The sequence below is a fragment of the Saimiri boliviensis genome, chromosome 15 (genome assembly GCF_048565385.1).
Source record: "Saimiri boliviensis isolate mSaiBol1 chromosome 15, mSaiBol1.pri, whole genome shotgun sequence".
Lineage (NCBI taxonomy): Eukaryota > Metazoa > Chordata > Mammalia > Primates > Cebidae > Saimiri > Saimiri boliviensis.
In genome coordinates this window covers 22,874,792-22,902,603 of record NC_133463.1, presented here as the reverse complement: position 1 = coordinate 22,902,603, position 27,812 = coordinate 22,874,792, and the positions used below count along the sequence as shown (strand labels likewise).

Sequence of the window (27,812 nt, the reverse complement as noted above, 5' to 3'; positions counted from 1 at the left end):
CTCCTCCGTCCACCTCAGCTACCCACTCCCACCTTTTCACCCTGTGCATCTCATTGCCAGTGACTGCACAACCTGTGAAGTCATTTCCAGCAACCTACTCTCTCACTACTTCCTCCTCAGCCAGCTACCCTCCACAACAATTCTTCAGCCCAATAGGTGTCTCCAAGTCAGAGATCCTAGCACTAGTTCCCTGTCCTCCATCTCTGTCAGAGAACCGGCAAGTAATAGATAACCCACTCAAAAAAGTTTAGCTGGAGAGAGTTTAATGAAGGACCTATTCACAGAAGAGTAACAGGTTAAAGGAACCAACAAGAGATGGTGAAGTATCCAGGGAGTAGGAGCATGGGAAGCTATTACAACCAACAACCTGAAGTGGTGGGGGAGAAAATGAGGTCCCTGGAGCCCACTTAGAGCTGAAACAGTAACAGAAAATCTACCTGACACAGGCAGTGGCCACAGGAGAACAAACATAGCCACTGTTGGAACCATAGTAAGGCAAGGAAGGATGGGAATATAAATAAGTCCCCAAAAGTCTCTAGTTTTTGGCCAATCTCTTCCACAGACTTCCAGTCCTATTCCAACAGGAAGTCAAGGGCAAGGGAGTCCCAGTAACACAGTCTGCAGACATTTGCCTCTCACAGCAGAAAAGGGTGGACTCTCAGGGCAGAGGGTGACAGTATATAGCAAGCACGACCGCCATCTGATGGCCTTCACTTCATCATCCCTGCCCTCGACCATGCACATCCTCCACATCCTTTGTCATACTGACCTGGCAAAACCCGACTGTGCCTTCTCCACACCTGTATCCAAACGGGAGATGTGACTGGAGAAAATTATGTGGCTCTGCTTACTAGTCTTACTTTAAATATATGGCCCCAAATCTCAAGTGGGCCCTGCTGTCTGATAACATTCCTTCAATCCATTCACCATCCACAGTTTTACTCCATTCTCTTCTCAAATGCCATCACACTATCTCCACTCCTGATGATTCTGTTTGCTATTTTACTGAGAAAGTAGAAGCGGTCAGAAGCAGACAACTTAAATCTTGCCATTATCAACCTACCCCTAAATTCTGCCCTCTATCTGGTTGCTGTGGGCACCCTATCTTGTTACTGTGGTCAGCTGTAACTAGATTCCATCAACTCTGAGCTGCTCAACGACTGTGCTTCTCCAAGCAACTCTGGTAACATAAACTTCTCTTTCTTATAGATCATTCTCATTTGCATGCAAACACCATAATATAGCTTATCCAAAAAGAAAAGCAAAACCCTTCCCCAGACCTCTCTTCACCACTTGCCCATTACTTTGTCTTTCCTTGCAAGGAAATCCCCTCAAATGAGTTGCTTATACTCATGCCTCCCTCTTGCCATTTCCCATTCTTTCTTGAACCCATTCCAGTCAGCTATTTGGTTCTATCATTTCCAAGGAAAATACTCTCCTCTTAGTCACTAGTGACCCCAAAAGAATCAGGGTTCTAGCAGAAGCAAATGGCACATTTAAATTGGGTGATTTGGGGAAATGTGTATAAAGGCACTCTTCAAGGGTGTAGGTAGGGGCAAGGAAACAACAGTGGGTTGTGAGCACCCCAACGCTGTCATCAATAGGGTGCCTGAAAGAGCAAGAAGGATAATTACCAAAGCCCAGGGGAGCTTTGTAGAGAGAGGGTCTCCTGATAGAAGTGAGGAGCTTCTGCAGAAGATGGCAAGAGCACAGGGTAGGAGCCTGCAGTGCATGACAGAGCACTGCCACAGTCCAGGGACTCATCTTCTCCGTCCACTGTGGAAATCCTCAGTGTGAAGTCTCTGTGCTGGAGCTCCACACATGGCTAGCCAACTTTCTCAGCTGCACCTCAGTCTCTTCCTCCCTGATTCTTCCTCCTTCCTTTCATTACAGTCTGAAGGCTTTCCCGGCTGACTCTCCTCCCCTTTAATTTTCACAAATGTTATTGCCAGTAAGTCTCTTATGCTTCTAACTCTGTCTTAGCATCTATTTCCTGGACAACCCAAACTAACATAACCACATAACCTCCATCTTACCAAACCCAAGCGTCATCTCAAGTCCTATAGCCGGCCAGTGTATGATATGTTTAAGCAGTTAAAAGAAGATCAACGTGGTCTTCTCACAAAGAAGTGAAAAATAACTAGATTTTAAGGTTTGAAAGGGTCAATTTCAGTTTTAAAACTGACATTAGTAGAACAATTCATTTCCAAATGACCTAGAACACTTCTACTGCACCTTGCACTGTCCCTTTGTAAATATCCATCACATTGGTCATTGTTCATTGTCTGTCTTCTATTCCAGGTATGAGTTTCAAGAACAAAGACTAAGTCTGTCCTGTTAATAATTATATCCTACAACTCAGGACTTGCTTGGTGCATCTCAAGTCCTCTTTAAATATATTTAAAATGATTAACTTTGTAGAGCCATATATTATTTTTATACTTGTTTCTTGGTTAAACTTGATGAATAAGATGTGCTATATCCATACAATGGAATATTATGTGGCCATAAAAGGAATGAAGTACTGATAAATGTTTTAACATGGATGAACCTTGGAAACATTATCTTCAATGAAAGAGTTCAGTCACAAAAGAGCATGATTCTATTTACTTGTAATGTCCAGCCTGGCCATGGTGGCTCACACTTGTAATCCTAGCATTTTGGGAGGCAAAGGTGGGAGAATCTCTTGAGGCTGGGAGTCCAAGGTTGCACTGAGCTATGATCACCCCACTGTACTCCAGCCTAGACAACAGAGAAAGACCCCATCTCAAAAAAGAAAGAAAAGAAACAAAGAACAAAAAGAAAAGAAATATCTACAGTAAGCAAACACAGAGAGTTAGAAAATAGATCAGTTGTTGCCAAGGTCTGCCAAGACTATGAGGGGAAATGGAGAGTCCCTGGTAATGTGTTCAAGGTTTCTTTCAGGGATTATAAGAATGTTCTAAAGTGATATTATAGCGATTGTTGCACAACTTTGTAAATATGCTGAAAACCACAGAATTGAATACCTCAAATAGCTGAACTAGATGACCTAAATTATAGTGCAATAAAGCTATTTCAAAAATGCAATCGAATCGCAAAAGATAAACTGCTTAGGCCACAGAATTCAGTGAAGGTTTCGAAGAGGTCCTGTGTAAATAAGACATGGAACAGCAGGAGCCTGCTGTGTCTGAGAGGAGAGGAGAAAGCATTCCAGAGGCAGCAGTATACACAAAGGCAGGGGAGAGCATAGGAAGAGGGCATGCTATGGCATGTACAGTCGTCCCTCAGTCTTCACAGGGGATTGGTTCCAGGACTCCCGTGGATACCAAAATCCACCCATGCTCAGGTACCTTATATAAGATGATGTAATATTTGCATATAACCTCCTAAATCCTCCCCTAGACTTTCAATAATTTCTAGATTACTTATAATATCTAAAACAACATAAATGCTATATAAATAGTTTTCTGTACTGTATTGTTTAGGGAATAATCACTGGAGCGGGGGGAGTCAGTACATGTTCAGTACAAATGCAGCTTTCTCCTTGAATATTTTTTACTCCAGGTTGGTTGACTCCACAGATGCGGCACCCACAGAAACGGAGAGGCAAGTGTATATTGTGTGTAGTCAATAATGCTGGTAAAGAGACTGTGGCCTAAGATGCAGGGCTCCAGTCTGTCGAGGTAGGCAAGGATCAAATCAGAAAGGGCTATTTTGTGATGCTAGCTTTCCATGAAGGAAAAGGGAACCCACTGAAAAACTTTCTGCCGGTTAGAAGCAGCATTCTAGTATAAACATTGAAATGTGATCTGAAGGGAAATGAAACTAGTGATTGCCCAGAAGGAGGAAAATAATAATCACTGACTAAATTTATAAAGCCCTAACTCCCCGCTAAGCAGTTTCCTTTAATCATCTCATTTAATTGCTAAAATGGGCACTACAGTTATCTTCATTTTATAGATGGTATCCACAGGGCTTGCTCCCTCACCTCCTTCAGGTCTTCAGGCAAGTATAAGTGCCTCACGCTTTCCTATTCCCCTTGCTTTATTTTTCTCCTGGGTGCTCAATTCAATTTAGCATGTTTCACTTTTGAAATCTTGTTTAAAGATTCTCTCCCCCACTAGAATGAAGGTCCATAAGAATAATTTAATTTGTATTTTTCACTCAGTTCTCTATCCCCAGTGTCCAGGACATAGTCAACCCTCAGTAAGTACATAAATGAATATATTTTTTTAAATGAGGAAATCAGGTCCCATGGAGATTAAGTAACTTGTCCTTGATCATACAAGTAAGAAGTGACAGAATTCTGATTTAACAACCCACAATTTTTTTTTTTTTTTTTAGACGGAGTCTTGCTCTGTCACCCAGGCTAAAGTGCAGTGGCCCGATCTCGGCTCACTGCAACCCCCGCCTCCTGGGTTCAAGCGATTCTCCGGCCTCAGCGTCCCAAGTAGCTGGAACTACAGGTGCGTGCCACCATGCCCGGCTAATTTTTTGTACTTTTAGTAGAGACAGGCTTTCACCGTGTTAGCCAGGATGGTCTTGATCTTCTGACCTCGTGATCCACTAAGTGGTTACACCAGATTTGTAATATCGTAGGCAAGAGGCAGGTCCCCTCGCACTGCGGTAGTGGGAAGCCGAGTGATAGGGCTGCCCGGGGTTGGTGATGAGTGGACGTGGGAGGGCGCGGAAAGGGCTCAATCTAGCATGACTTTGGTTTCTAGATTTGGCTCATGGGTAAACAGTAAGCAATTCTTCAGGAAAAAGGATACGAAGGACTCCTGGTTTGGGCAAAACGGTAAGAGGAGGACGTGTCTAATTCACGAACCTTTTTAACTTTTTAAATATCTCCCTTAGAGTATTAAAACATGTTGTTAATTTAAATGAAGCAAGTAAACCCAAACTGATCTCTTCCTCTTCAGTTTGAGGCCACTGGGGGATGGGGGTGGGGATGGGGACAGGGACAGGGACCGGGACGGGGATGGGGATGGGGACGGGGAAGGGGGTGGGAGTAGGGATGGGGACGGGGACGGGGATGGGAGTAGGGATGGGGACGGGGACGGGGACGGGGATGGGGACGGGAACAGGGACGGGGGTGGGAACGGGGGTGGGGACGAGGACGGGGACGGGGGTGGGGATGGGGACGGGGACGGGGACGCCGACGGGGGTGGGGATGGGGACGGGGAACGGGGACGGGGGTGGGGATGGGGTGGGGACGGGGACGGGGACGGGGACGGGGGTGGGGACGGGGACGGAGACGGGGACGGGGGTGGGGATGGGGACGGGGATGAGGGTGGGGATGGGGATGGGGACGGGGACGGGGATGGGGATGGGGACGGGGACGGGGAACGGGGATGGGGACGCGGATGGGGACGCGGATGGGGATGGGGACGGGGACGGGGACGGGGACGGGGATGGGGACGCGGATGGGGACGGGGACGGGGACGGGGACGGGGAACGGGGACGGGGACGGGGAACGGGGACGGGGAACGGGGACGGGGACGGGGAACGGGGACGGGGAACGGGGACGGGGACGGGGAACGGGGACGGGGACGGGGAACGGGGACGGGGAACGGGGACGGGGAACGGGGACGGGGGTGGGGACGGGGACGGGGGTGGGGACGGGGACGGGGGTGGGGACGGGGACGGGGGTGGGGACGGGGACGGGGGTGGGGACGGGTGGGGATGGCCAGGCCGACCGAGTAGGGTCAGCTTTAAAAAAAAAAAAAAAAAAAGAAGTCCAAACTTACAGAGTATGAATAAGCCCCTAGGAGTGCTTAACTCTGAGGTAATTTTTAAGGCAAAAGCCAAAGCCGGAGAAAACGTCGTACCCTTGTGGAGTCCGGGGGCATTCACAGTTTCAGATCATCCAGACGGCGGCAGTGACTTGAAGAAGTGTCGGTGTGGGACAGGCCACTGGCACCCAGCCCCTGAGTGGCCAGAAAGGCGGGAGGGCGGGAGGGGCCGGGGCTCGCGACCGCCCTCAGACCCGGCCGCGGCCTCAGGCTGCCGACAGGGGCGGGAAGCCGGTTCTTGAAACGCCTCCCACCCAGCCGCCCGGCGCGAAGCGGGCGCGCAGCCCCCGTTCCGGCACGCTCGCCCGGCAGCGGGCCAACGGCCTCCGGTCCCCAGGCGGCGCTGTGGGCTCGCGGGGACGGCGGCGGCGCGAGCGAGCGCCGTCTTCCTAGTGCGCATGCTCGCCCCCGCCGCCGACTGGCTTTTTTTTCTCCTTCCCGGGCGGCCAGGCGGCTGCGTACTGGCTGTGGGATGGGAAGTGAAGCCCCAGCGAGCGGCTGCGGCGGGGCTGTAAGGAGCAGCCAGGGGGAGGCGGCGGCGAAGGTGGCGGCGAGTCGGTGAGCAGCTGGGAAGAGCACAGCAGGGGCGGAGCACCTGCAGGCGCGGGCGGCGGCCCCACCATGGCGATTCGCAAGAAGAGCACCAAGAGCCCCCCAGTGCTGAGCCACGAATTCGTGCTGCAGAATCACGCGGACATCGTCTCCTGTGTGGCGATGGTCTTCCTGCTGGGGCTCATGTTTGAGGTGAGCCCGCCCCGAGCCCCGACCGCCGGCCCCGTTGCCCCCTGCCCGGGCCCGGGCCCGGGCTCCTGCTGCCAGCCTCGGCTTCTCCGGCCGGGACTGCGGGGGGGTCCGGCTGGGGTTAGGTGCGGACCCCCAGTCCCCAATGTGCGGGCCTGCCCTGCCGCACGCCCGCGGCAGCTCCCCGGCGGCCGGCCCGGGGATGCAAAGTCCCGGTGGGCCTCGTCGCCGCCCGCAGCGGGGTGGGGATCGCCGCGTCGCCCCCTTCCTGACCCGCCGCCGCCCCCTCCCTCCGGCCCCGCCGCGCAGTTCCTGGTTCCCGCGAAGGGTTACGTGGCAGCCGGCGAGGGGCCGGCGGGCCGGCGGGCGGGCGGGGGCGGCCCCTGCGCTGCCGAGCTGGCTCGGGGCTAGTGGGCGGACTTCGGGGGACGGCCAGCCTCGGCCGCGGTGAGCTCGCGCCCTGCGAGAGGCGGGGAAGGCGGAGGCCTGGCCCCCGGGTCTTGGGAGCACCGGTCCCCAGGCCACAGGCCCCGAGTGACTGGGGGGCCCCTGGTATCGCCAAGATTGGGGTGATCGAGAAATCAGAGTCGGGCATCTGCTGTCGACTTGCAGGGCGGTGGCCGCCGGGCACCCGCATAGTGGAGGCGCGGCGGATTGTTTTAATTTTTGTCTTTTAAGCTGGTATTATTACCAGTTAACGAACTTTTTGCCTTGATGCTTTAAAGAAACAAGGTGTGATGTATAAATTGAGGTTCTGAACAGCGGTGCTGAAGAGTCGAGTAATTTTGTTTCTTGAAGTAGGAGAGGGTGGGAATGTCAGGAGTGTGTAAATGCTCTTCCCACGTATCTGGTATTTCGATGACTTATTTAACAGCTGTAGAATTTGGATGGTACACTTTGCAAAGAGAACGAGTAACATCCTATGTTTTCTCCTCATTCCCCAATATACATGTCTGTTCCTTTGCTTTTTTTCCTTTGTAATTTTTTTGTGGAGCCCCTATGTCTTATTAAATATATAAATTATTTTGCTTGTACATTGTTTTGTCTCCTCTCTCCTGCATGTAACAAGTGTGAGTAGAGATTTTGGAGTACTTTAACAAGTCTGTATTTTCAGAGTCTAGGATAGTGCCTGGGACATATGAAGTGCCTAAAAAAAACATGAGCGATATCTGGGCGCGGTGGCTCACGCCTGTAATCCCAGCATTTTGGGAGGCTGAGGCTGGTGGATCACGAGATCAGGAGTTTGAGACCATCCTGGCCAACATGGTGAAACCCAGTCTCTGCTAAAATACAAAAAACTAGCCGGGCATGGTGGCGCGCACCAGCTACTCAAGACGCTGAGGCAGAGGAATCGCTTGAACCCCGCAGGCGGAGGTTGCAGTGCGCCGATCTCGCCACTGCACTCCAGCTTGGACGACAGAGCAAGACTGCCTCAAAAAAAAAAAAAAGAGAGAGAGAGAGAGAACAACGTTATGAATCCTTGAGAAGGCCCAGTGCAGTGGCTCATGCCTGTAATCCCAGAACTTTGGGAGGCTGAGACGGGCGGATCACAAGGTCAGGAGATCGAGACCATCCTGGCTAACACAGTGAAACCCTGTCTCTACTAAAATTACAAAAATTGGCCAGGTGAGGTGGCGCGCGCCCATAGTCACAGCTGCTTGGAAGGCTGAGACAAGAGAATCCCCTGAACCTGAGAGGCAGAGGTTGCAGTGAGCCGAGATTGCCCCACTCCACTCAAGCTTGGACAACAGAGCGGCTAGACTGTCTCAAAAAAAAAAAAAAAATCCCTGAGAAGGTGAATAATTTTTTTCTAAATGGAGCCTATTTGGTTTTTTAAATTTTAAAACTAAATAGCAATATTTTACCTTATTTTCACCTTTCTTCAAATGAGTTTTTCTGGATCTAGATATAGATTATTTATATATATACTCCTGATTGTGTCGTGTACGTTTGAAACCACTGCTAAGGACATAGCAGGTATAAAGGGTAGGTGAAGGGAACTAACATTCACAGGCTTTCAGTCTGGGCTCTGCCACCTACTTACTGGATTACTCAAGTCTGAGCCTCGATTTTTTTGCTGTGTATAGGGAAATAGTATCACCTGTTCTCCTCACAGCCATTTTTTGCAAGGTTCAGATAATCTGGTGTGAAGGTAAATACAGTGCTAGGCCTGTTGGGCTAGCTCAGGCCTGTAAATCTCAACACTTTGGGAGGCTGAGGTGGGAGAATCACTGGAGCACAGGAGTTTGAGACCAGCCTAAGCAGCATAGGTAGACCCTGTCTCTACAAATGATTTTTTAAAAATTAGTTGAGAGTGATAACAGGCACCTGTGGTCCCATCTGGGAGGCTGAGGTGGTGGCTGCAGTGAGCCCGAGTTGCACCACTGCACTCTGGCCTGAAGGACAGAGCAAGACTCTTGTCTCAAAAAAAAAAAAACCCAGTGCTAAACATTTGTATTCACTTTCTGAATTTGATACTTGTATATATTTTCTGCTTTTATCTTAAAGTAATACTTTAACATATGTAGTATATCCGATTTTATGTAACTTGTCATAAACAATCTCCACATGTTAAGAATTTCTGACTTTAAAAACATATTTTAGGGGTACTGTGACCTGCAAGGTATATTTGCAGTACTTTGAATGAAATGAAATGTAAATCAGAAATTCTGACACACAGTAGAACTTTGATTTTATATAAACTATTTTACATTCTCTTCCTGTATTTCTAGAGAAGTCCACCACCTATACCTTGCCTCACATGTTAGTGATTTTTTTTTTAATAGTGGACTTTCACTTTTACATAAATTTGTAAAATTTGAAACTCTAAATAGACAAAAATACTAAATAGAGGCTTTTAAAGTCAATTCAAAGTGAGCGTTAAAGTGATACACAAAAGTGAAGTTTGTGCAAGTTGTTCCTTTTTCTTGCCATATGTTAAGGTGTTAGGATTTCAAAGCATGTTATCTTTATATGGGAATGTGTTGACGAGGTTCGTTTTGCTATTTTACTTTTAAAACAATTGCTGCTGAATCTCAAAGTTAACGTAATTATAGAATGACAGTGTTTGTGCTAGAATAATAGAGAAATTGATTTTTTTGCAGAACTGTTAAACCTTTTGTGCAAATACATTGAAGAAATGTCAGAGGATTTATGGTGAAATCGACAAATAAATTAAGAAATAAATAAATACTCTATTGCTAGCCAAAATGAAGAAGCAATGGAGATACCCTGTAAAAGCAAGCATTCTGGAGCTGAAGGGATGGATTCATGTTCAAGTTAGGGCTCCGCAGCTTGCTAACTGGGTGACTGAGGATAGCTCAGAACTGAAGTTTCCTCATCTGTAAAATGAGGCTTATTGGGTTACTCTGATAATTAATTAACCAGTATGTATTATGCCTAGTTCAATGCTTGGCTTGTAAGAGGCATGCAGTAAGTAGTAACTATTATTATTTTTTCAAAACTCACCAGAATCAGGAAATAAAAAGCATTTTTATGTGAGAGAAGGGCCTGGAAGTTAGCATCTAGTAGTCTGTTTGACGGTAATAAAAGTAGTTAATAATAAAAGACGGTAATAAAAGGCTAATAAAGTAGTCTGACAGTAATGTAAGAGTTTAATTTCCAAGGAACTTTATGTTGATCAAAACTTGCTTGTAAATTTTGGAATCATAGTTTTATTACAGTCAGTACTTGTCCACATAATTCAAATCATAGTGTACAATGAATGGTTTCACATTTGAGTTAGGAAAAACTGAATGGTCATAAAATGGTGGGGATGGATGCTTGGGAAGCGTTCTGAAAGTGAGGATGTGGAGAAGGGGTGAAGAATTGCGGATTCACAAGAGAAGTATTTCCTTTAAGGAGTATATAAAGGAAGGATATTCAAAAAGAAAGATAATCAAAATCTGTAAGTTCTTTATGCCATGCAGATTTTGAGGACACTTAAAATTTCAACAATCTTGGAACAGTTTTGGAGGTTTGGGTTGTTTGTTTGTTTTTCATTTTCTTTTCCTTTTTTCTTTCTTTTTATGGCAGACAGGTTGTGGTGCTGAGGTCAAAACAAAGTTTGAGGGAGAGACACATCTCACACATAAGTGTGAAACCCCAATCATTACACTTGCGAACTACAAAAGGATCTCTCTTGTTTTGGGGACAAGGTCTCACTATGTTGTCTAGGCTGGAGCTTGACCTCCTGGGCTCAAGTGATCGTCCCCTCTCAGCCACCTGAGTGACTGGGACTACAGGCACATGCCACTGAGCCCCACTGGAAGTGGAATTTGATACTCAGAATTGTCTGCTTTTCAGGGATCCAGTCCATGTAGTAGTCACACCTTCCTCTAAAACAAGTTCAAAATAGTTCACATCTCTATATAACAAGAAAAGATACCAAGCCCCAACTAATGACATAAACTCAGGTATTTTTACTTTTGAGTGCATTATATATTTCTGTAGCTTATTTATATTCTAAACCAACTTATCTTACTACTAATTAATTGTGGTGTAAGTTTAACTAAAGCAATGCTGGCATGGCTTAGGAGGCCTGGATATGGCTAGGAGCATGACTGCTGGTTTAAACTTTAAACTTTTGGGGGTGTGTAGTATTTTCCTCCTCTTCTATTTAAAGTCACATGCTAAAGCAGCTAGAGGCCAGATTTTAATTTTATTTGGAAGCCTGGCTAAAAGGATAATCTACTTTTTGCTGCATTTAGAATTTAATGCTAAATTTATCTTTGAAGAATCTCACTTGTTTGTAAAGGACTCTTTAATAAAGTGTTCTTAGGTGTGACAATGGTGACTTCATATTACAAACTGGAAACAGGGATGTGGAGTGTTTGTGTGTGAAAGAGAGTGTTTATATGTGTATAGTCTAAACGAAGAACACTAAATGAAATGTAGTAACCACTCTACTAAAAATAATCACATGAAAATAGTGTTGCACTGGAGACTACTGTCATCATTCTGCTCTAATGAGTCCTTGTGAATGACCCAAATTTTAATAGAGTAGCCTTAGTAGCCTTTTCTACTTAAGAGACCTTCATATCTAACCCAGTTCAGGAACTCACTTTAGTGGCCATTTCCTGCACTTTATCATGCAGGCCTGACTTCTTCCACTTCCTGAATTCCAGGATAGCAGAGTTCAGCTACAACCTATGTTTTGTTTGCCTCCATCATTCTAGTATTCATAAATCAGTTCCCTACCTAGTCTGAGCTTTTGTGGTACCCTGGCCCCCTTTCCCTTTCTCCAGTATATTAGCCCCCTTATTGTTTTGCTTTTCTTCCTGCAGGCTTTACTCCACTATTGGCCTTTTCTGTGCCTCTCAATTCACAGATTGCTGAGGGTTGCCAGAGAAAGTCATACTCATGCTGGTAGATAATATTGTAAATCAAAGGTTTCTAACCTCAGATGTTAGTATCCGGTGATCTTTTTACTTTTCCTGGCCATCTCCTTTCCGTCTGGGAACTATATAAATAGTCATCATTCACGTCTGCATTTTGCTTAATATGTGACATTGCTCCTTTCCCACACAGGGAAAATAAAAATTTATCAAGCACAGATTTTCTCATTTTCCTGTCTTTTGAACTTATCTGTCCCATCCATTACTGCCTTCTTCCCATCTAAGAGGAAAAGTTGTTCAAGAGTGCAATATTCAGGCCTTATGATTTTGTTCTCTGCCATTATGCTTCCATCCGTTATTCCCTTTCTATCCTGTGTGTTTAACTTCTCCTCCCTTTTCTGTGGTATCTTCACTGTTGCCCCCACACAAGCTCAATCTCTCCTGTCCTAAAAACAACATATATCTTGACCTGGTATCTACTGGATACCACTTTGTGCCTCTGTGCTCTTCAATCCACTGCGACGCAGTTCCTGCTCCCACTACTTAGCTGGAAGCATTCAGGCTGTGACCACTGATGACTTCTTAATTGTCTGGTCTGTTGTACACTTTCCTCCCACATCTCTTTTGAAACTTTGACTTTATTAACCACACCTTTTGGAAATGTTTCTTCTTTGGCTTTTAGGACACCAAGCTCTCTTTATTTCCTTTTCTGTCTCTCTAACCATTTTTAATTAGTTTTGGTGACTTGAAGTTTTGTTTTTTTCCCTGTTCTCTCCATGAGTCTGATGTTGTCCTGCTTCTCTACAAATATAGTTCACTCTCCATATATGATTTATGTATTTTCACAGCTTCACCTATTATCTGTAGAGACTTCCAAATCTTTATTTAAGCTAGGTTCTCCCTACTGAGTTTTAGACTCAGGTTTTTGCTGCTTTACTGCATATCTCCCAGAGCTGTAGGCATCAATAAATAACCTTCTACTCTTTGTTCTAGCTTACCAAAGAAGTTTCATTCTTGTCTGTATGCTAACTTCAGTTTGCACTTTAACTGATAGTTATCCAGTGATATTGATTACTTACCTAATATGTACCAGGCCCCGTGCTGGGCTCTGAAATATAGTGATGAGTGGAGACAGGCATGGTTCCAGTTCTAATGGAACTTACTTTCTAATGGGCGAAACAGAAATTATTAATATAACCAGTCCAGAGTATGTGTTTTGAAGGAAAGGAGCATAGTTCTCTGAGATAATCTAACAAAGGAAATGACCTCCTCTAGGAAGACAGGGAGACTTCCTTGAAAAGGTGTGATGGAACTGAGATCTTATGGGAAAGATTTCCAGGTGTATTTTAGATAGAACAGCATGTGCAGAGACCCTGTGGTGTGAGGTGCTGCAGGAGGCAAGGGAGCAGGAGGAAATGGTCTGAGATGAGGCTGCAGAGGCAGAGGGAAGAGTCAGACCACAGAGTCCTATAGGCCACATTCTCCTAGAAAGATGGAAATCTAGTGAAGGATTTTTAGCAGGTAGGGAGGGAGTGAGGTAACATGATCTGAAAATCATGCTAGTTGCAGCATGGAGAATGGATATGAAGGGGCCTTGAAGACCACTTAGCAGGTCACAGACAGCAGGCCTAAAAGGCATAAATGAACTTGCCCATCCTCAAAATTCTCCAGTTGTGCAAAACTGAAATCTAAACTACTTAGCTCAAAAAACAGGGTCCTTTCTAACACTCAGTAATGTTTCTAGTCTTTTCTAACACTTCCTGATGTGTGTCCTATGCCTGGCCTTGTGTTCACTGCTGCTTGACCTTGCCATGCTCTGTTTCGTCTATCTGTACTGCCTTCTTCATCCCCCTTTGTGAACCAAGGAAACACCTATTTCCCAGCAAGACAGAGCTCCAGCTCCTCTGAGAAGCCTTTCCAGAACATGCTTCATTTCGTTCTACCCCAGAAACAAAACCAACAAAGTTCATTGTTTAATCCCAAGTACCTACAGTGTAAGTGATTGGCACTTACTTTACAGTACTGTAACCGTTTATTTACCTGTGCTTCTCACACAACGGAGCTTTTTATCATCAGGGATTTTTTTTTTTCCATCTTCGTATTATCCTTTCTTGTCTAGCACTTTGCTTGGTGCCTATAAATACTGGATAAGCATTCCGTTTTTCTGCTCTGACCAGTTTATTTTTGCCAGTAGTCAAATCAGTTAAACACTTACTGACCACTTAGCTATGCTAGGTGTGTGGGGATATTAACACACCCACACCACAAACTCTACATTTGATATTTTTTTCTTGTGCTAACTGTGCTTCCTTTTATTTACGCTCAAAATTTTTCCTAATAAGAACTTTTTATTCATTGTAAAGGGCTAGAGAATCATTATTTGTTCAATAACTGTTTTCTGGAACTGTAGAAAATGTCTCTTGAAATCTTAAAGTTAAGGATGAATTACACAATCTTAGCTAACCCACAGAAGAGTACTCTGGTGAATTACATTAGCTCCTTGGTAATCAGTAATTTCCATTGTGTACCACAGGAACTAGGAGGCCTTTGGTGCTTCGATTTAGGGACAGATTTTATGTTTTTGCCCTTGAGCTCTTATTTGGGAGAGGGTCATAAATTGACTTGATCTTTTTTTTTTCCTTCTTTCTAGATAACAGCAAAAGCGTCTATCATTTTTGTTACTCTTCAGTACAATGTCACCCTCCCCACAACAGGTAGGTAATTTGCACTAAGAATTTTCTATGTAAATAGAAGTTCCATTGAACAAACTTGGAAATTGTCATGAATACTAGGCCCTGTATTAATCGTCAGAGATCTCATCCATGATGTGACTGAATATTACTTTGATTATTTTGTAATACAAGATCTGATGTTTTTGATTGACTTTACACTATATATGTTTCTGTTTATTACATATATTTTTTGAATGGACTCGAAATTCCGTAAAATAACTTTGTTTTGCTTTCTCTGCCTTCTGATCTTTTCCTAAGAAAATTATACGAAAATGTATTTTTAAAATTTGTTTAAATGTCACTGTTTATTCAAGGCTTCTAACAGTACAATGGCAGATTTAGTGTTTCTGCAAGTTATGTTTTGTACCTCTAATAGCAGTCCTTCTAAGATTATTTTATTTTCACTTTTTCCTGTGCTCTACTTTTAACAATTATTTTAATTAGAGAAAATGTTGGTAAGCTCTAGGAATTATCTAGTAAAAGCATCTAGACTATTAGGTTTTACTTCAAAAATGTTATTTCTTAATTATTCTGTGTAAAAATTAGGTGTTTCTTGGAAGCTGATTGTAGTTAATACAGTGATACAATTAACTAACATGAGTGAGGGATGGGGTATTTTTTGGTTGAGGCAGTAAACCTGCAGAGTTTTTTATTCGGAATGTAAGATAATGTAGTATACAACATTTAGTTGGAGTTTTTTGTTGTTGTTGTTGCTGTGTATGTGTGTGTTTTTAAGAGACGACAGGGTCTTGCCAAATTTGTTGCCTAGGCAGGAGTGCTGTGGTGTGATCATAGCTCAGTGCAACCTCCAGCTTCTGGGCTTGAGTGATCCTCCCGAGTCAGCCTCCCAAGGACTACAGGGGCACACCACCATGCCCAGCTAATTTTTCAATTTACTGTGGAGATGGAGCTCACTATATTACCTAGGTCAGTCTTGAATTCAGGCCTTAAGCGATCCTTCCACTTCGGCCTCCCTGAGTGTTGGAATTACAGGTGTGAGCCACTGCACCTAGCCCCTGAATTGGGCTTTTGTTCAGTTATGTACAGTTCTGTAAATATTTCATTTAGCGATTTAGTTACTATGTTACTCAAAGCTACAATACTGTTTTGAAATTTGAATATGCCACAGAAGAATAAAGCTCTTTTATATATATGTTCCCCATAAACATAAAGTTTGAGAACAAGTGTCAGCAATTCACAAGTATTTGATAAAGATTAGTTTTGAAAAATGTGTAGCAATTGCAAGGGCTAAAAACAACTTTAGTAGTTGCCTTTATCTCTACTGCTTATGGATCGAAACTAAACCAAATACAGGTCAAATCGGTTTTTCCATCAGAATCATAATTTAGTATGTAGTTTGAAAGTAGACGTAGAAAGTTTCAAAAGTCCTTTGAAAAAAATAGGTCAATAGGCTAAGTATAACATTATCAACCTAATTTATACCCCTGGGATAATAATCAGTTTATTGAGCGTGGCCTCCTCTTCCCTGTTTTTTGGTCTCTGGTGGCTGTAACTAACGTGTCAAGACTTTGTAAGTAATTTCTAAAGCTTTAGATTTCTAGATAGTCTTGATTTTCATTGACCTGTAAGACTCAAGATGTCCAAGAGCACGTTATTTATGACGTTTGTATAGAATTTTTTTATTAGGTTAGTCTGCTTTCTTTCTATAACTGTGTTGTACTTAATGCTGTTTTTATAACCTTATGTGTATTTTTGTGTATGTGTGTCTTTTTTGGTCTTCAGAAGAACAAGCTACTGAATCAGCGTCCCTTTATTACTATGGTATCAAAGATTTGGCTACAGTTTTCTTCTACATGCTAGTGGCGATAATTATTCATGCCATAATTCAAGAATATGTGTTGGACGTAAGTATGCAGTCTTAGAAATCTATACTTTATAAAGTACTAGCTCTCTATAATTTGATAGTCCTATATTAAATATAATTTATAATTTTTAATTACTAATGGCTGTTTTTATTTTTAGAAAATTAACAGGCGAATGCACTTCTCCAAAACGAAACATAGCAAGTTTAATGAATCTGGTCAGCTTAGTGCATTCTACCTTTTTGCTTGTGTTTGGGGAACATTCATTCTAATCTCTGTAAGTATGTCCTCTTATGTTGTTGTTCTCCTTCCTTATCTAAGATTAGGAACTCTCTGATGAACTGGTATATGTTAAGAGTCTCAGTGATAAATCTCTTTTCAGCATTTTTTTATACAGCAAAATTCTAAACTATGTTTACTGTTTCAGAAAGGCTTACTCATTTTTAGTCAGTCTGATTGTTACTTTTAGTGGTTTACAGATACCTCTGTATCAGCAAAAAGCGTAAGATGTGAATGATACTCCTACTAGGTTACGTGAGTTTTAATGGTCACAGGCATTTCTTCCTTTAAAAACAGCCCTCGTGTTTTCCAGGCTTCTTAACTGTTGTATAAGTTTTCAGTTATAGCAATCAGAACCTTTATTTGTATCACTCTAACTAATGAGAAAAAGAAAGGCAGTATTTGCTTTAATATTAGTGATAACAATCCCTTAAATTTATATGGTGTCCTATAGTTTACATACTTTTGAGTTTGTCAGACACGTAATTCTTTTTAATCACTGTGTTAGAGATGGATAACAGTTTTCTAGGGTAAAGCACTTCATGTTGGAGGTAGACTAAGACTTAGCTCTTTAAAACATTTCTCATTCTATTTTACTCTGCTGCTTTAATAATACTTTATAGGTAATATGTACATTTTAGGTTAAAAACCATTATAATTTTAAAAACCCTAAAATTTTATACTGCTATGGGAAAATACTCTTTAAAAAGTCGGTTTCAATTTTTTGGTTTTATTTATTTATTTTTTTAATATATGCCATAATTCTCACTAAATAGATCTGATTAAGAAAAAGATTCGGGCAGTATTTTATGGATGTAATTCCATAAAATGTGGTAGTGCCCTTATCCTTTGTTTCTGTCAGGTGCTACAAACTTTTCCTGAAATCCTCTGATTCCCCAAGACAAAAGTCATCTCTCCTGGTAGCTGTTGTGCCTCTGTTATGTACTACTACTGTTTATTGGTTGTTTTATGTTTGTTTGCCTACGTGTATTTTTATTCTACATGATTGAAAGATTTTTTAGGGCCAGGAATTAGTTCTTACCTGCTTTCATGTCTCATTTATAGCATTGATTTTCGCTTTACTCAAGAAAGCAACTCAATTTGGATTGAAAATAAAATAACTAAAGAGTTTGGCTCTTTGGAACCTGGTATGGGGAACTGTAAATGTTTGAGAAATGAAAATAATGTCTTTGTTTTCCAAGAAGTTTGCATTATGCTCATAGGTTAATTTTTGTATCTTCTTTCTTAGGAAAACTACATCGCAGACCCAACTATCTTATGGAGGGCTTATCCCCATAACCTGATGACGTAAGTCATTTTTAGCAGGTCTTTCTTTGTTAAGGACCATGATCATGTCACTGTTAATCAGAATTCATTCTTGTTATTCTCTTTGGGAACTTAGGCAAATTCATAAAATAGATAAAAATATGTCTTTGACAGTCCCACTGCCCTAAGAAAAAAAACAACTCTGTGTCCTTTTTTATTTATGTTTCTAATCTCATCTTTTCAGCATCTTTGTAAGCTTGAAACAGATGATTTTAGCATAATCTTAATTTGGTACTTGCTTCTTCTCTCTTCTTTTCACTCGTCCGTTCCCCTTTATATGACTCCATCATCTCTGTACTTTGGCTCCTTTTCTTTGTCCCCACCCACTGTCTCTTTTCATATCTTCCTTTCTTATTCTCTTCTGTTAGAAGCTTCATGAGGTTAGGAATTGTTTCTTTTTTTCTCTGTAGTTTATACAGTGCTGCCAGGTTACAGTGCTCAGTGGTTACAGAGACGTTCAGTTGAATTATCCATTATTCGAGCCAGCTCTAGTACAACTATTGTATATTAATTTTCCTTGCTACTTTAGCCTGTATTGGTCTTTTGTATCCCCAAATTTGTCATTTTGGTAGATGCTTTATGTAGTGTCTATATATTGTTTTGATTGTCCTATAATTGTTTTGTTTTTGTAAGTCTTCTATTGTGCCCATACCCACTAAAGCAATATGTGCCTGGGTAGCAGTAAAAACTATTTTATATCCTTCATTGTGCCTAGTAGATTGCAGGGGCTTGTCACCTAGACAGTATTTAGTAACTACATTGTGATGTGAGAATTGGAGAAGGGAGAAGCTATGAAGGAAGGAAGGGAATTACATGACTATGTATATTTTGTTTTAAGACCAACAGTAATACCCACTCTACTGATTCATACTCTGATTTCTAAAGTTTTATTAGAACTTTGTAAATACTGTGTTTATGTGGGACTATTCCACCACTGCCACTCCTGCCCTGAGAAATTATTTCAGATTGGCTTTGTGTTTTCTATTTTAGACTTCTGGAAGAGAGGGAGAAGGGAAAATAAAGAGGAAGCAAAAGGGCTAGAGGGATATAATGTCAAGAGAGTATTGGTTCTAGACTGATTATGATATACCTCCTGGAGAGCCCTTGTATGCCTTATTCTGACTCTTTAATCCTAGCTCTGCCTCCATTTGTTTGGGGCTTTCTCCATGTTCTAACCAGGTAGAGTTACCATATTTACCTAAGGAAAGAAAAAAAAAAAACAGGATATTTGAAATTGGGATTATCCCAATTTTAGGTGATTATTAATCTATGAGCCTTTGATTTTGTGTCAGTCTTTTTGCCCTTCTTGTCTAGATGAAACTGTATAGACATGTGGATTATGTTTTCAGTAGCTAACATGATATACTATAGTTGGTATTAATGAACTGATAGGAGCTCTGACTCCTCCCAACTGGCTTAGATGTCAGCAGCTTTCTGCAGATAATATCTTTGCCTGCTGTTTAATCCAGGGGACTTGTCCAATGGTGGGACTGTCACAGGGAGATGGGGAAAGTGGTTGTTGAAGAGTTATTTAAAGGTGTACAGAATAGTGTATGGAATAATAGCAAAGGTAGTTACTTAGTATGTCCCGACTTCCAGTGTTTGTTTACTATTTTTTTTTTTTTAATTTATGCTTTAAAAGATACTTTTCATTTTCTTGCATTCTACAGATTTCAAATGAAGTTTTTCTACATATCACAGCTGGCTTACTGGCTTCATGCTTTTCCTGAACTCTACTTCCAGAAAACCAAAAAAGTAAGCTGGGATTTTGTAGTGTTAAAAATTGTCTTGTCTTTTTTTTTTTTTTTTTTTTGGGAAAAATTTTTCTAAAATTAAATATTTCTTTACATCTTTGCCCTTCCTCCATCCTTTTTACCTCAACTCTTACTCCATTATTCTCCTACCACACCGCTTTCCACAAAGTCTAAAATCCTTAAGCATTTCTTGGGGGAAAAAACCTTCAGTCAGTATTTTAGCTTAGAGGGGAATTTTTTACATTTGATATGTTAATGGCTTGTCTTAAAATTACATTAGTGGTAATGTAAATTAAAATTTAAACAAATTTTTAAATGTAATAGTTGTTTTATCTTACCCATATTCTTAGCAATTCATTTCACAAGTGAGGCAAAAAGGAGATTGGTCAGTCACATTACAACTAACAGTTCTGTGTGTAAGTCCTAAAGAAAAAATCAGTATTGGGAAAAAAAAAGTAAAAGATATTTAAATATGGCCGGGCGCGGTGGCTCAAGCCTGTAATCCCAGCACTTTGGGAGGCTGAGGCGGGTGGATCACAAGGTCAAGAGATCGAGACCAGCCTGGTCAACATGGTGAAACCCCGTCTCTACTAAAAATACAAAAAAAAAATTAGCTGGGCATGGTGGCGTGTGCCTGTAATCCCAGCTACTCAGGAGGCTGAGGTAGGAGAATTGTTTGAACCCAGGAGGCGGAGGTTGCGGTGAGCCGAGATCGCGCCATTGCACTCCAGCCTGGGTAACAAGAGCGAAACTCCGTCTCAAAAAAAAAAAAAAAAAGATATTTAAATATTCACCAGCAAAGCCTCTCCTGAAATGAGCAGAGCATTCCCTTTTTAGCATATGGGAAGGACATTTGTTTGTTTTATTTGAACAAATAAGTAAACTGCTGGAGCACTGCAAAATCCTCCCTAGTTTTACCCTCAGTGCTTCTGAAGTCAGGCTTCCATGCTATCACAAAAGTCATTTCCTTTACTTAACCCTCTCTCCTCTGACACCTGTACTGGCGCCCTATTACGTTAAGCTAGAGTAATGCTGCTCAACTGTGCCCTGAGAGTTTCTCCCACCGGCACCATCTCTTCCCCAGAGAGCTCTTCTTCTCTCCTCCTCTGCTCTCTACTTGTGCTTCATGCACACTGATAGTCTCTAGTTTTGTAATCCTGCCACATCATTTCTTTTTCCTGGAACACCTCTTCCCTAGGATAAATTAATCAAATACTTTCATTCCCCTTTTTTTCCTGGGAGGTTATTTTTTTTTTTAAATTCTCATATATGAAATCCTCTGTGGAATTTTACTTCAAAATAATATCAAATGAAGGAAATTGAAGAGGGATATAGATGAAACAAGTTTGGTCGTTTATTAATAATGATTGAGTTATAGGTATGTCAGAATCTTCTGTCTGTTGTATATATGTTTACATTTTCCCGAATTTAAAATGTTTTGGGTTTTTATTTTTAAATCTCCTTACTTTGAGAAAACTTCCAGAGTAAAAGTGTGACAACCAGTCTGGTGACTAGTTTATCTTTGCCTACTCAAAAGCCATAACACTATTTTTATGTGTGCTACAAATAGTTAATTCATGGTATAGGCACTTGATTCGCTACTGTTTGGAGTCTGTGTTCTGTGTGTCTGTTGCCATTCATGTTGTCTGCTAGGACTAGAAAACCACCAGATTAGAGGCCGTATGCTATGACACTTAAGCTCTTTTAATGCTGATTTCTTTTATAAAGTAGATTGTTTCTCCAGCTATATTGATTGTAAGGAATAGGATGAAGATCTTTTATTTTTAAACCATTGACTTAGAACTGTCTTCAGATAAAATTGTTAGGCCTAGTTTCCAGTAGCCCTTCCAAATGTTTAATTAATGCCTAATGTGAATCATAGGTACTGTGGAGCTGTACTGTCCAAAATGGTAACTACTAGTCACATCTAGATGAACTTAAAAAAAAAAAAAAAGAAGTTGACTTTTTTGATCACACTAACTTATATTTCAAGTGCTTATTAGCCACTGTGACTGGTATGTACCATTTTGAACAGAAGAGATACGGAACATGTTCGTGATTGCAGAAAGTTCTGTTGGACAGTGCTATTGAGAGTGTCAGTAGTTTCTTGATGTCTTAGCATGGTTCCGATATTTAAAGCCTTCTTCAAGTATATGTATACTCATGAACAAAAACCTCTGGATTTCATTATTAATCCATGTCTATATCTTATTCACTGACTATGGTAAGTAAGGAGGGACATTTCAAAGCAATTGTTCATTTTAGTTCCTAAAGCTCTTTTCTTACCAGCTCCTGCCAGATGGCACTTCTCCAGAAATGCAATCTAATTTTTATGGAATAATTTGCATAACTTAGAATTTAACTGAAACTATTTTTAACACCTGCATATGACAGTTGAAAGTAACTGTTTCAAGTAATTAACATAATTTGAAAGTAGCAGCTGCATATGTGTTAAACAGTTTCTTAAAATTTACTCTATGAAAATTATTTTTGGAAGAACTCTTTACTGGAAGAAACTAGTACAGTGATTGTTTTGAACCAGTCCTATAGACAAATAGGAAAGAAACGCTGTTAGTAGCAGTTCAAGAGGTGTGTTAGTCACAAATAACTTAGTTTATTTCAAGGAGAAAACTTAAATTATGTATGCTGTGTACGCCTCAGTATGTAAACAGTTCTCCATTTTGCCCATGGAGAATAATCAAAATATTTCTTAGACACTTTGAATATATGAGCTTTTAGGGAAGTCATGAAATGTTTTATTTCTGATACTCAATTTTAGTTTAATTATACATACATATAATTGCATATCATATAAAGTATTAGAAATAGTATTTTCCCTCCTCCTACTTCATGAAAGTTTTGTTACACTTTTCATATGCAACTTTTATGTTAGTATCTGTCATTCCTCATTAGAACCACTTTTTTAATCTAATGAATTTTTTTCTAGAGCACATCATCTTTTCTTCTGTCTTACTGGTTCCTCCATTAGACCTCTGTGAACCTTTAAAATTGGCGTTGGTTGAAGTTTTCAGGTGTATGTGTCTTATGCAAACATTTATTTGTTCAACATAGTCAATGCAGATCTCTATAATACAAGAGCTTTGTAAAGATTTAATTATAAGATGCATCATCTGGGGTTTGGGGGGAAATCTTTGCCTTATATTTGGGGCATATATGTGATATTCAGCTTAGTTTGTTTTTCAGCATAGTATAGTCCAGAAATGTGTTTTTTATAAAAATAAATTTGTGGAAGTATGTTATATTTTTTAATAAAAGGATTTTGGAATAACAACTGAAAATGTTACTTGAAGTTATTTACGATTTTAGGATTTGTTATGATTTCACCCAGCCTTCTCTGTTCTTTCCCTTTCCCCACAACCCATGTGAATGTGTATGTCCAGAGACTATGGTGCTGGTGGCTAGGCAAGTCTTTGTTGTCAGCTTTAGACATGTGAACACTGCACCATTGGGTCTGTAACCCCAGTGATAATTGGAGAACATTGGGGGAGGCTGGCCTACCACAGGGGATGCTAAAAATAGCCATTTTCTAGATAAAATTTCTCATTTTAAAAATCATGGTAAGCCAGGCATGGTGGCACACCTGTAGTCCTGGCTGCTGGAGAGGCGGAGGCAAGGGGATGGCCTGAGTCTGAGACCAGCTTGGGTAACACAATGAAGCTCATCTCTAAAAAATAAAATAAAACTCATTGTATACCACTCCCATTTCCGTGTATTTTTTGTAATCATTTGGGAATACCTTTATCTAGGGTGTGTGTTAACCACAATTCCTACCACCCCTTGTGGTATTCTATTCATCTCTGTCATTTTTCAAGGGGTGGGGGTGGTATTATTGTTGTTACTCTCAATAAACAGATTAATTAGCTTGCCTAAGGTCACTCAGCTAGTAAGTGACACAAGTAGTTTGTTGCCCATTCTCTTACTCATTTTTACTTTCCTGTGGTAAGCTTTGAGTGTACAAACACTGCTTTAGAGACACTGGCCATTTTGTGCATAGCTGAATGGACCCTTACTTAGAAAAAGGTTTTTTGATACTTCTATCTTTTTGAAAGCTCTAGATACTGTTTTTAAAACTTTGCTTAGGCATTTGATGGTTGTGAATATGGAACCTAGTGATGGCATTTTACCCTCTATTATTATTGATTCGGTTGACTCAGAAAGGTAAGGCTACTAGACACAGTGGTGCATGTCTGTAGTCCAAGTTACTAGGAGGCTGAGACGGCAGGCTCACTTGAGCCCTGAAGTTGGAGGCTACAGTGCACCATAATTGCACCTGTGAATAGCCACTGTACTCCAGCCTGAGTAACATAGCGAGATCATGTTTCTGTTTTTTAAAAAGGAGGCGCAGGGCTAACATACAAAGTTGAATCTGAACTTAAGAAAGAAGCTCTGTGGATTTTCTTCTTAGCTAATGTCAAGCACAACTGTGTTTCACCTAATTGGGTTGAAATTTAAAGACAAAAGATCAGAAATGGAATGGCTTTTTGAAACGTATTTTGTTTTTAATTTATAATAGTGATTTTAGTCTTGTCAGAGAAGAAGAGTAGGCAACTTAAGTTCTCTGCTAATTCAGCAGTGTGAATTTTAAAAACTTACTTGAAAATCTTTTAAACTAAAAAAGAAAAACTTCCTAAGTAGTTACATTACATTACAGTTTTTCCAACAAATTAGTTTTTTTTAAAACACTGCCTTACTCAAATTTTTATGGAATAAAATGAGTTCAATTATCAGTTAAAAACTAAAAAGCTTCCCTCCTAAGTCTGTTTTCTCCTTTGACATTTGGAGTATTGGCTAACACATATGAAAGAATATGGCAATATTTCTTACACCTAGTCATTTATGTGCCACCTTCCTGCTTTACCATATTTACATACTAATTCATACTTCTGACATTTTTCAATTATTAAGATATATTAATATAAAAATAATTTTGGGGTTTGGTTTGGTTTGCTTTGAGACAGGGTCTTGCTCTGTTACCCTTACTGGAGTGCAGTGGCGCCAATCACAGCTCATTGCAGCTGCAGCCTCAACTTGCCATGCTTAAGCAATCCTACTACTACAGCCTCCTGAGTGGCTCGAAGTACAGGCATGCACCACCATTCCTGGCTAATTTTGTATTTTTTTTAGAGATGGGGTTTCGCCATGTTGCCAAGGCTGGTTTCGAACTCCTGGGCTCAAGCAATCTGCCTGCATTAGCCTTCCAAAGTACTGGTATTATAGGCATGATCCACCACGCTCAGCCTAAAATACTTTAAAATTTTAATTACAGTCAAGTAAAAGTATTTTATTGTGTACTGTCTACAATCATTTTGTTCAGTACCAGTGTACACACCGCACTGGGAAACACTGGCATATATTTAGTGTCACTTCTACATGCACTGTACATTAAATTGCATTGATAATACTACAAGTGAGCTTTTCTAAAATTATTATAATGGGAAAGGAGAGGTTCCCTTGTGGTAGAACTTCAGCATGTTATCTCAACACCCTTTCTCCTTCCTTTTGTAAGCTGAAATATTTCATTGGAAATTTACAAATTATATGTAAAGTATCTTAAGACTGTTTTCAGAGACGCTTCTCTCTTCAGTTGGAAGAATATAAACTTGGTATCAATTTTCCTAAGAGTCCCAAAATACAGTATTGTAAATAGTAATATTCAGACTGTCTTATGTTCTACCTAACACTTGATCTTTGCACCGTTCTTACTAGAGAAGAGTTTTCCATTTCAAAACTAGACATTAAAAAAAATCTCTACTCAGCCGGGCGCGGTGGCTCAAGCCTGTAATCTCAGCACTTTGGGAGGCCGAGGCGGGTGGATCACGAGGTCAACAGATCGAGACCATCCTGGTCAACATGGTGAAACCCTGTCTCTACTAAAAAATCCAAAAAAAAAAAAACTTAGCTGGGCATGGTGGCGCGTGCCTGTAATCCCAGCTACTCAGGAGGCTGAGGCAGGAGAATTGCCTGAACCCAGGAGGTGGAGGTTGTGGTGAGCTGAGATCGCGCCATTGCACTCCAGCCTGGGTAACGAGAGCAAAACTCCGCCTCAAAAAAAAAAAAAAAAATCTCAGAAGATTTGGTGAAGTAGCTTTCTCTATGGAAGCATAAGGGGAGAAATGGAGGACTAATAGACCTGCACTCAACTGCGCTACATACAAGAGACAAGTTAAGTGAGGCTCCAGAGGAATACCGTTCAGCCTGCCAGCATCGACTCCATCGTTTCTATTAGTAGCTGTAGAACATGAATAGTATTAACTAGACTAAACTTTGTAAATATACATATGAGGAAAACTGCCACATCTAAGGAAATTAGAAATGAGGTATAGGTGTTTGATCAGTCAGTAGGCTGGCCTATTGAGCTTATTGCTGTCAGTGTTTTGTAAACATTTTTACTGCAACCAAAAATGAAAAACTTTTTACATAATAATTTAGAGAGAGAGACAGACTGTGTATGTGCGTATGTGTAAAATGTGGAATAGAATTTTCATAATACAATGTGCTATACACCCCAGCATTTTCTTTTTTTTTTTTGGAGACAGTGTCTTCCTAGCTCACTGTATCCTTGAACTCCTAGGCTCTAGCAATCTTTCTACCTCAGTTCTCCAAGTAGCTGGGACTACAGGCACATGCCGCCACACCTGGCTACTTTTTAGAAAATTTTTTTGTAGAGATGGGTTCTCTCTGTGTTTCCCAGGCTGCACTCAAACTCTTGGATTTAAGCAGTCCTCCTCTCAAAGTGCTGGGATTACAAGTGTGAGCCATGGTGCCTGGTCACATTTTCTATTTTATTTTATGTTTTAAAAGATGCTGGTGTGACCCCTAAATTGATTTCATGATCTACTGCAAGGTCCTTTTTAAGGGATAAGAGTTTTAGTCTGTCACCCAAACTGGAGTACAATGGCATGATCATAGCTTACTGTAGCCTTGAACTTGTGTATTCAAGTGATCCTCCTTCCGCTTCTGCCTCCCGAGTAGCTGGTACTACAGGTGCATGCCACCACGCCCAGCTAATTGTTGTTTTTGTAGAGACAGGGTCTTGCTGTGTTGCCCAGGTTGATCTCAAACTCCTGGCCTTAAATGATCCTCCCATCCTGGCCTCCCAGAGTGCTGGATAACTGTGGGAGAAAAAAAGAAGCAAACATAAAATCTAGGTACTTGGGCTTGCAAAGTAATTGAGGAAAAAGAATATACCATTAAGGAATAATATAAATGAGAAGAAAAATGTTAAACTTGTTTTAATGACTGGCAGTGAAGGGACTAAAGCATGAGCTTAAAAAATGAGTGCTATTTTAGATAAACAAAAGTGTATGTACTACTATAAACATAACAATTTTAACATTAGAGAAACATCAAATTGTCAGCATGTAACCATGGTTAATATTGTGTCATTTAATACATGTTCATTACAAAAAAGAGCCATAGATCTTAGCTCTAAAAGGGATTTTGAGTTTATCTGTTTGAAGCATATCTAAGTATTCACATTTTACAGGTGAAATAACTGAAGCCAGCAGAGGTTAAATGACTTGCTAGAGCAGGCGTCCCCAAACTTTTTACACAGGGGGCCAGTTCACTGTCACTCAGACCGTTGGAGGGCCACCACATACTGTGCTCCTCTCACTGACCACCAATGAAAGAGGTGCCCCTTCCTGAAGTGCGGCAGGGGGCCAGATAAATGGCCTCAGGGGGCCGCATGCGACCCTTGGGCCGTAGTTTGGGGACGCCTGTGCTAGAGCTGTATACCTAATTGGGGATGAGAGATTGGAGTGGGGTGGGGGCAGGAGAGCTTTCAGATCTCCTACTACTACATTTTTCACTTACTCTTAAAGAACAGAAATGAGCCAAGCACAGTGGGTCATGCCTGAAATCGTAACACTTTGGAAGGCCAAGGTGGGAAGATCTCTTGAGTCCAAGAGTTTGAGACCAGCCTGGGCAACATAACAAGACCCCACCTATTAGAAAAAGGAAAGGATACAATTAAAAAAAAAAAGTGGGGGGGGGAAGGAAATGTTTTAGCGTGTTTTAATCT

The 27,812-nt window shown here is 41.3% G+C and overlaps 2 protein-coding genes and 1 non-coding gene across 9 annotated transcripts in view; 1 reads left to right on the top strand and 2 right to left on the bottom strand.

Moving 5' to 3' along the window:
* Nucleotides 1-5,973, bottom strand: part of XKR9 (XK related 9) — a 112,153-nt gene extending 106,180 nt beyond the window's left edge. For 4 of the 7 annotated variants that reach the window (XM_074386762.1, XM_074386768.1, XM_074386765.1 and 1 more), the window contains exon 1: nt 5,733-5,973. The gene's annotated coding sequence lies outside the window, so the exon portion shown is untranslated. Of the gene's footprint in view, nt 1-769; nt 3,148-5,732 lie in introns of those variants that run through there. The other 3 variants (XM_074386763.1, XM_074386767.1, XM_074386766.1) reach the window with 2 other exon arrangements.
* Nucleotides 5,974-6,239: 266 nt separating this feature from the next.
* Nucleotides 6,240-27,812, top strand: part of TRAM1 (translocation associated membrane protein 1) — a 33,316-nt gene continuing 11,743 nt past the window's right edge. Inside the window, exons 1-6 of the mRNA XM_039464473.2 lie at nt 6,240-6,521; nt 14,505-14,568; nt 16,330-16,451; nt 16,570-16,686; nt 17,938-17,996; nt 19,685-19,769. Of these exons, the coding sequence (XP_039320407.1) occupies nt 6,399-6,521; nt 14,505-14,568; nt 16,330-16,451; nt 16,570-16,686; nt 17,938-17,996; nt 19,685-19,769 (570 nt within the window). The 5' untranslated portion in view covers nt 6,240-6,398. The remainder of the gene's footprint in view (nt 6,522-14,504; nt 14,569-16,329; nt 16,452-16,569; nt 16,687-17,937; nt 17,997-19,684; nt 19,770-27,812) is intronic.
* Nucleotides 10,548-10,654, bottom strand: LOC120362452 (small nucleolar RNA U13). Its single transcript, XR_005578359.1, has one exon. It is a non-coding gene; the product is annotated as a small nucleolar RNA U13 (small nucleolar RNA).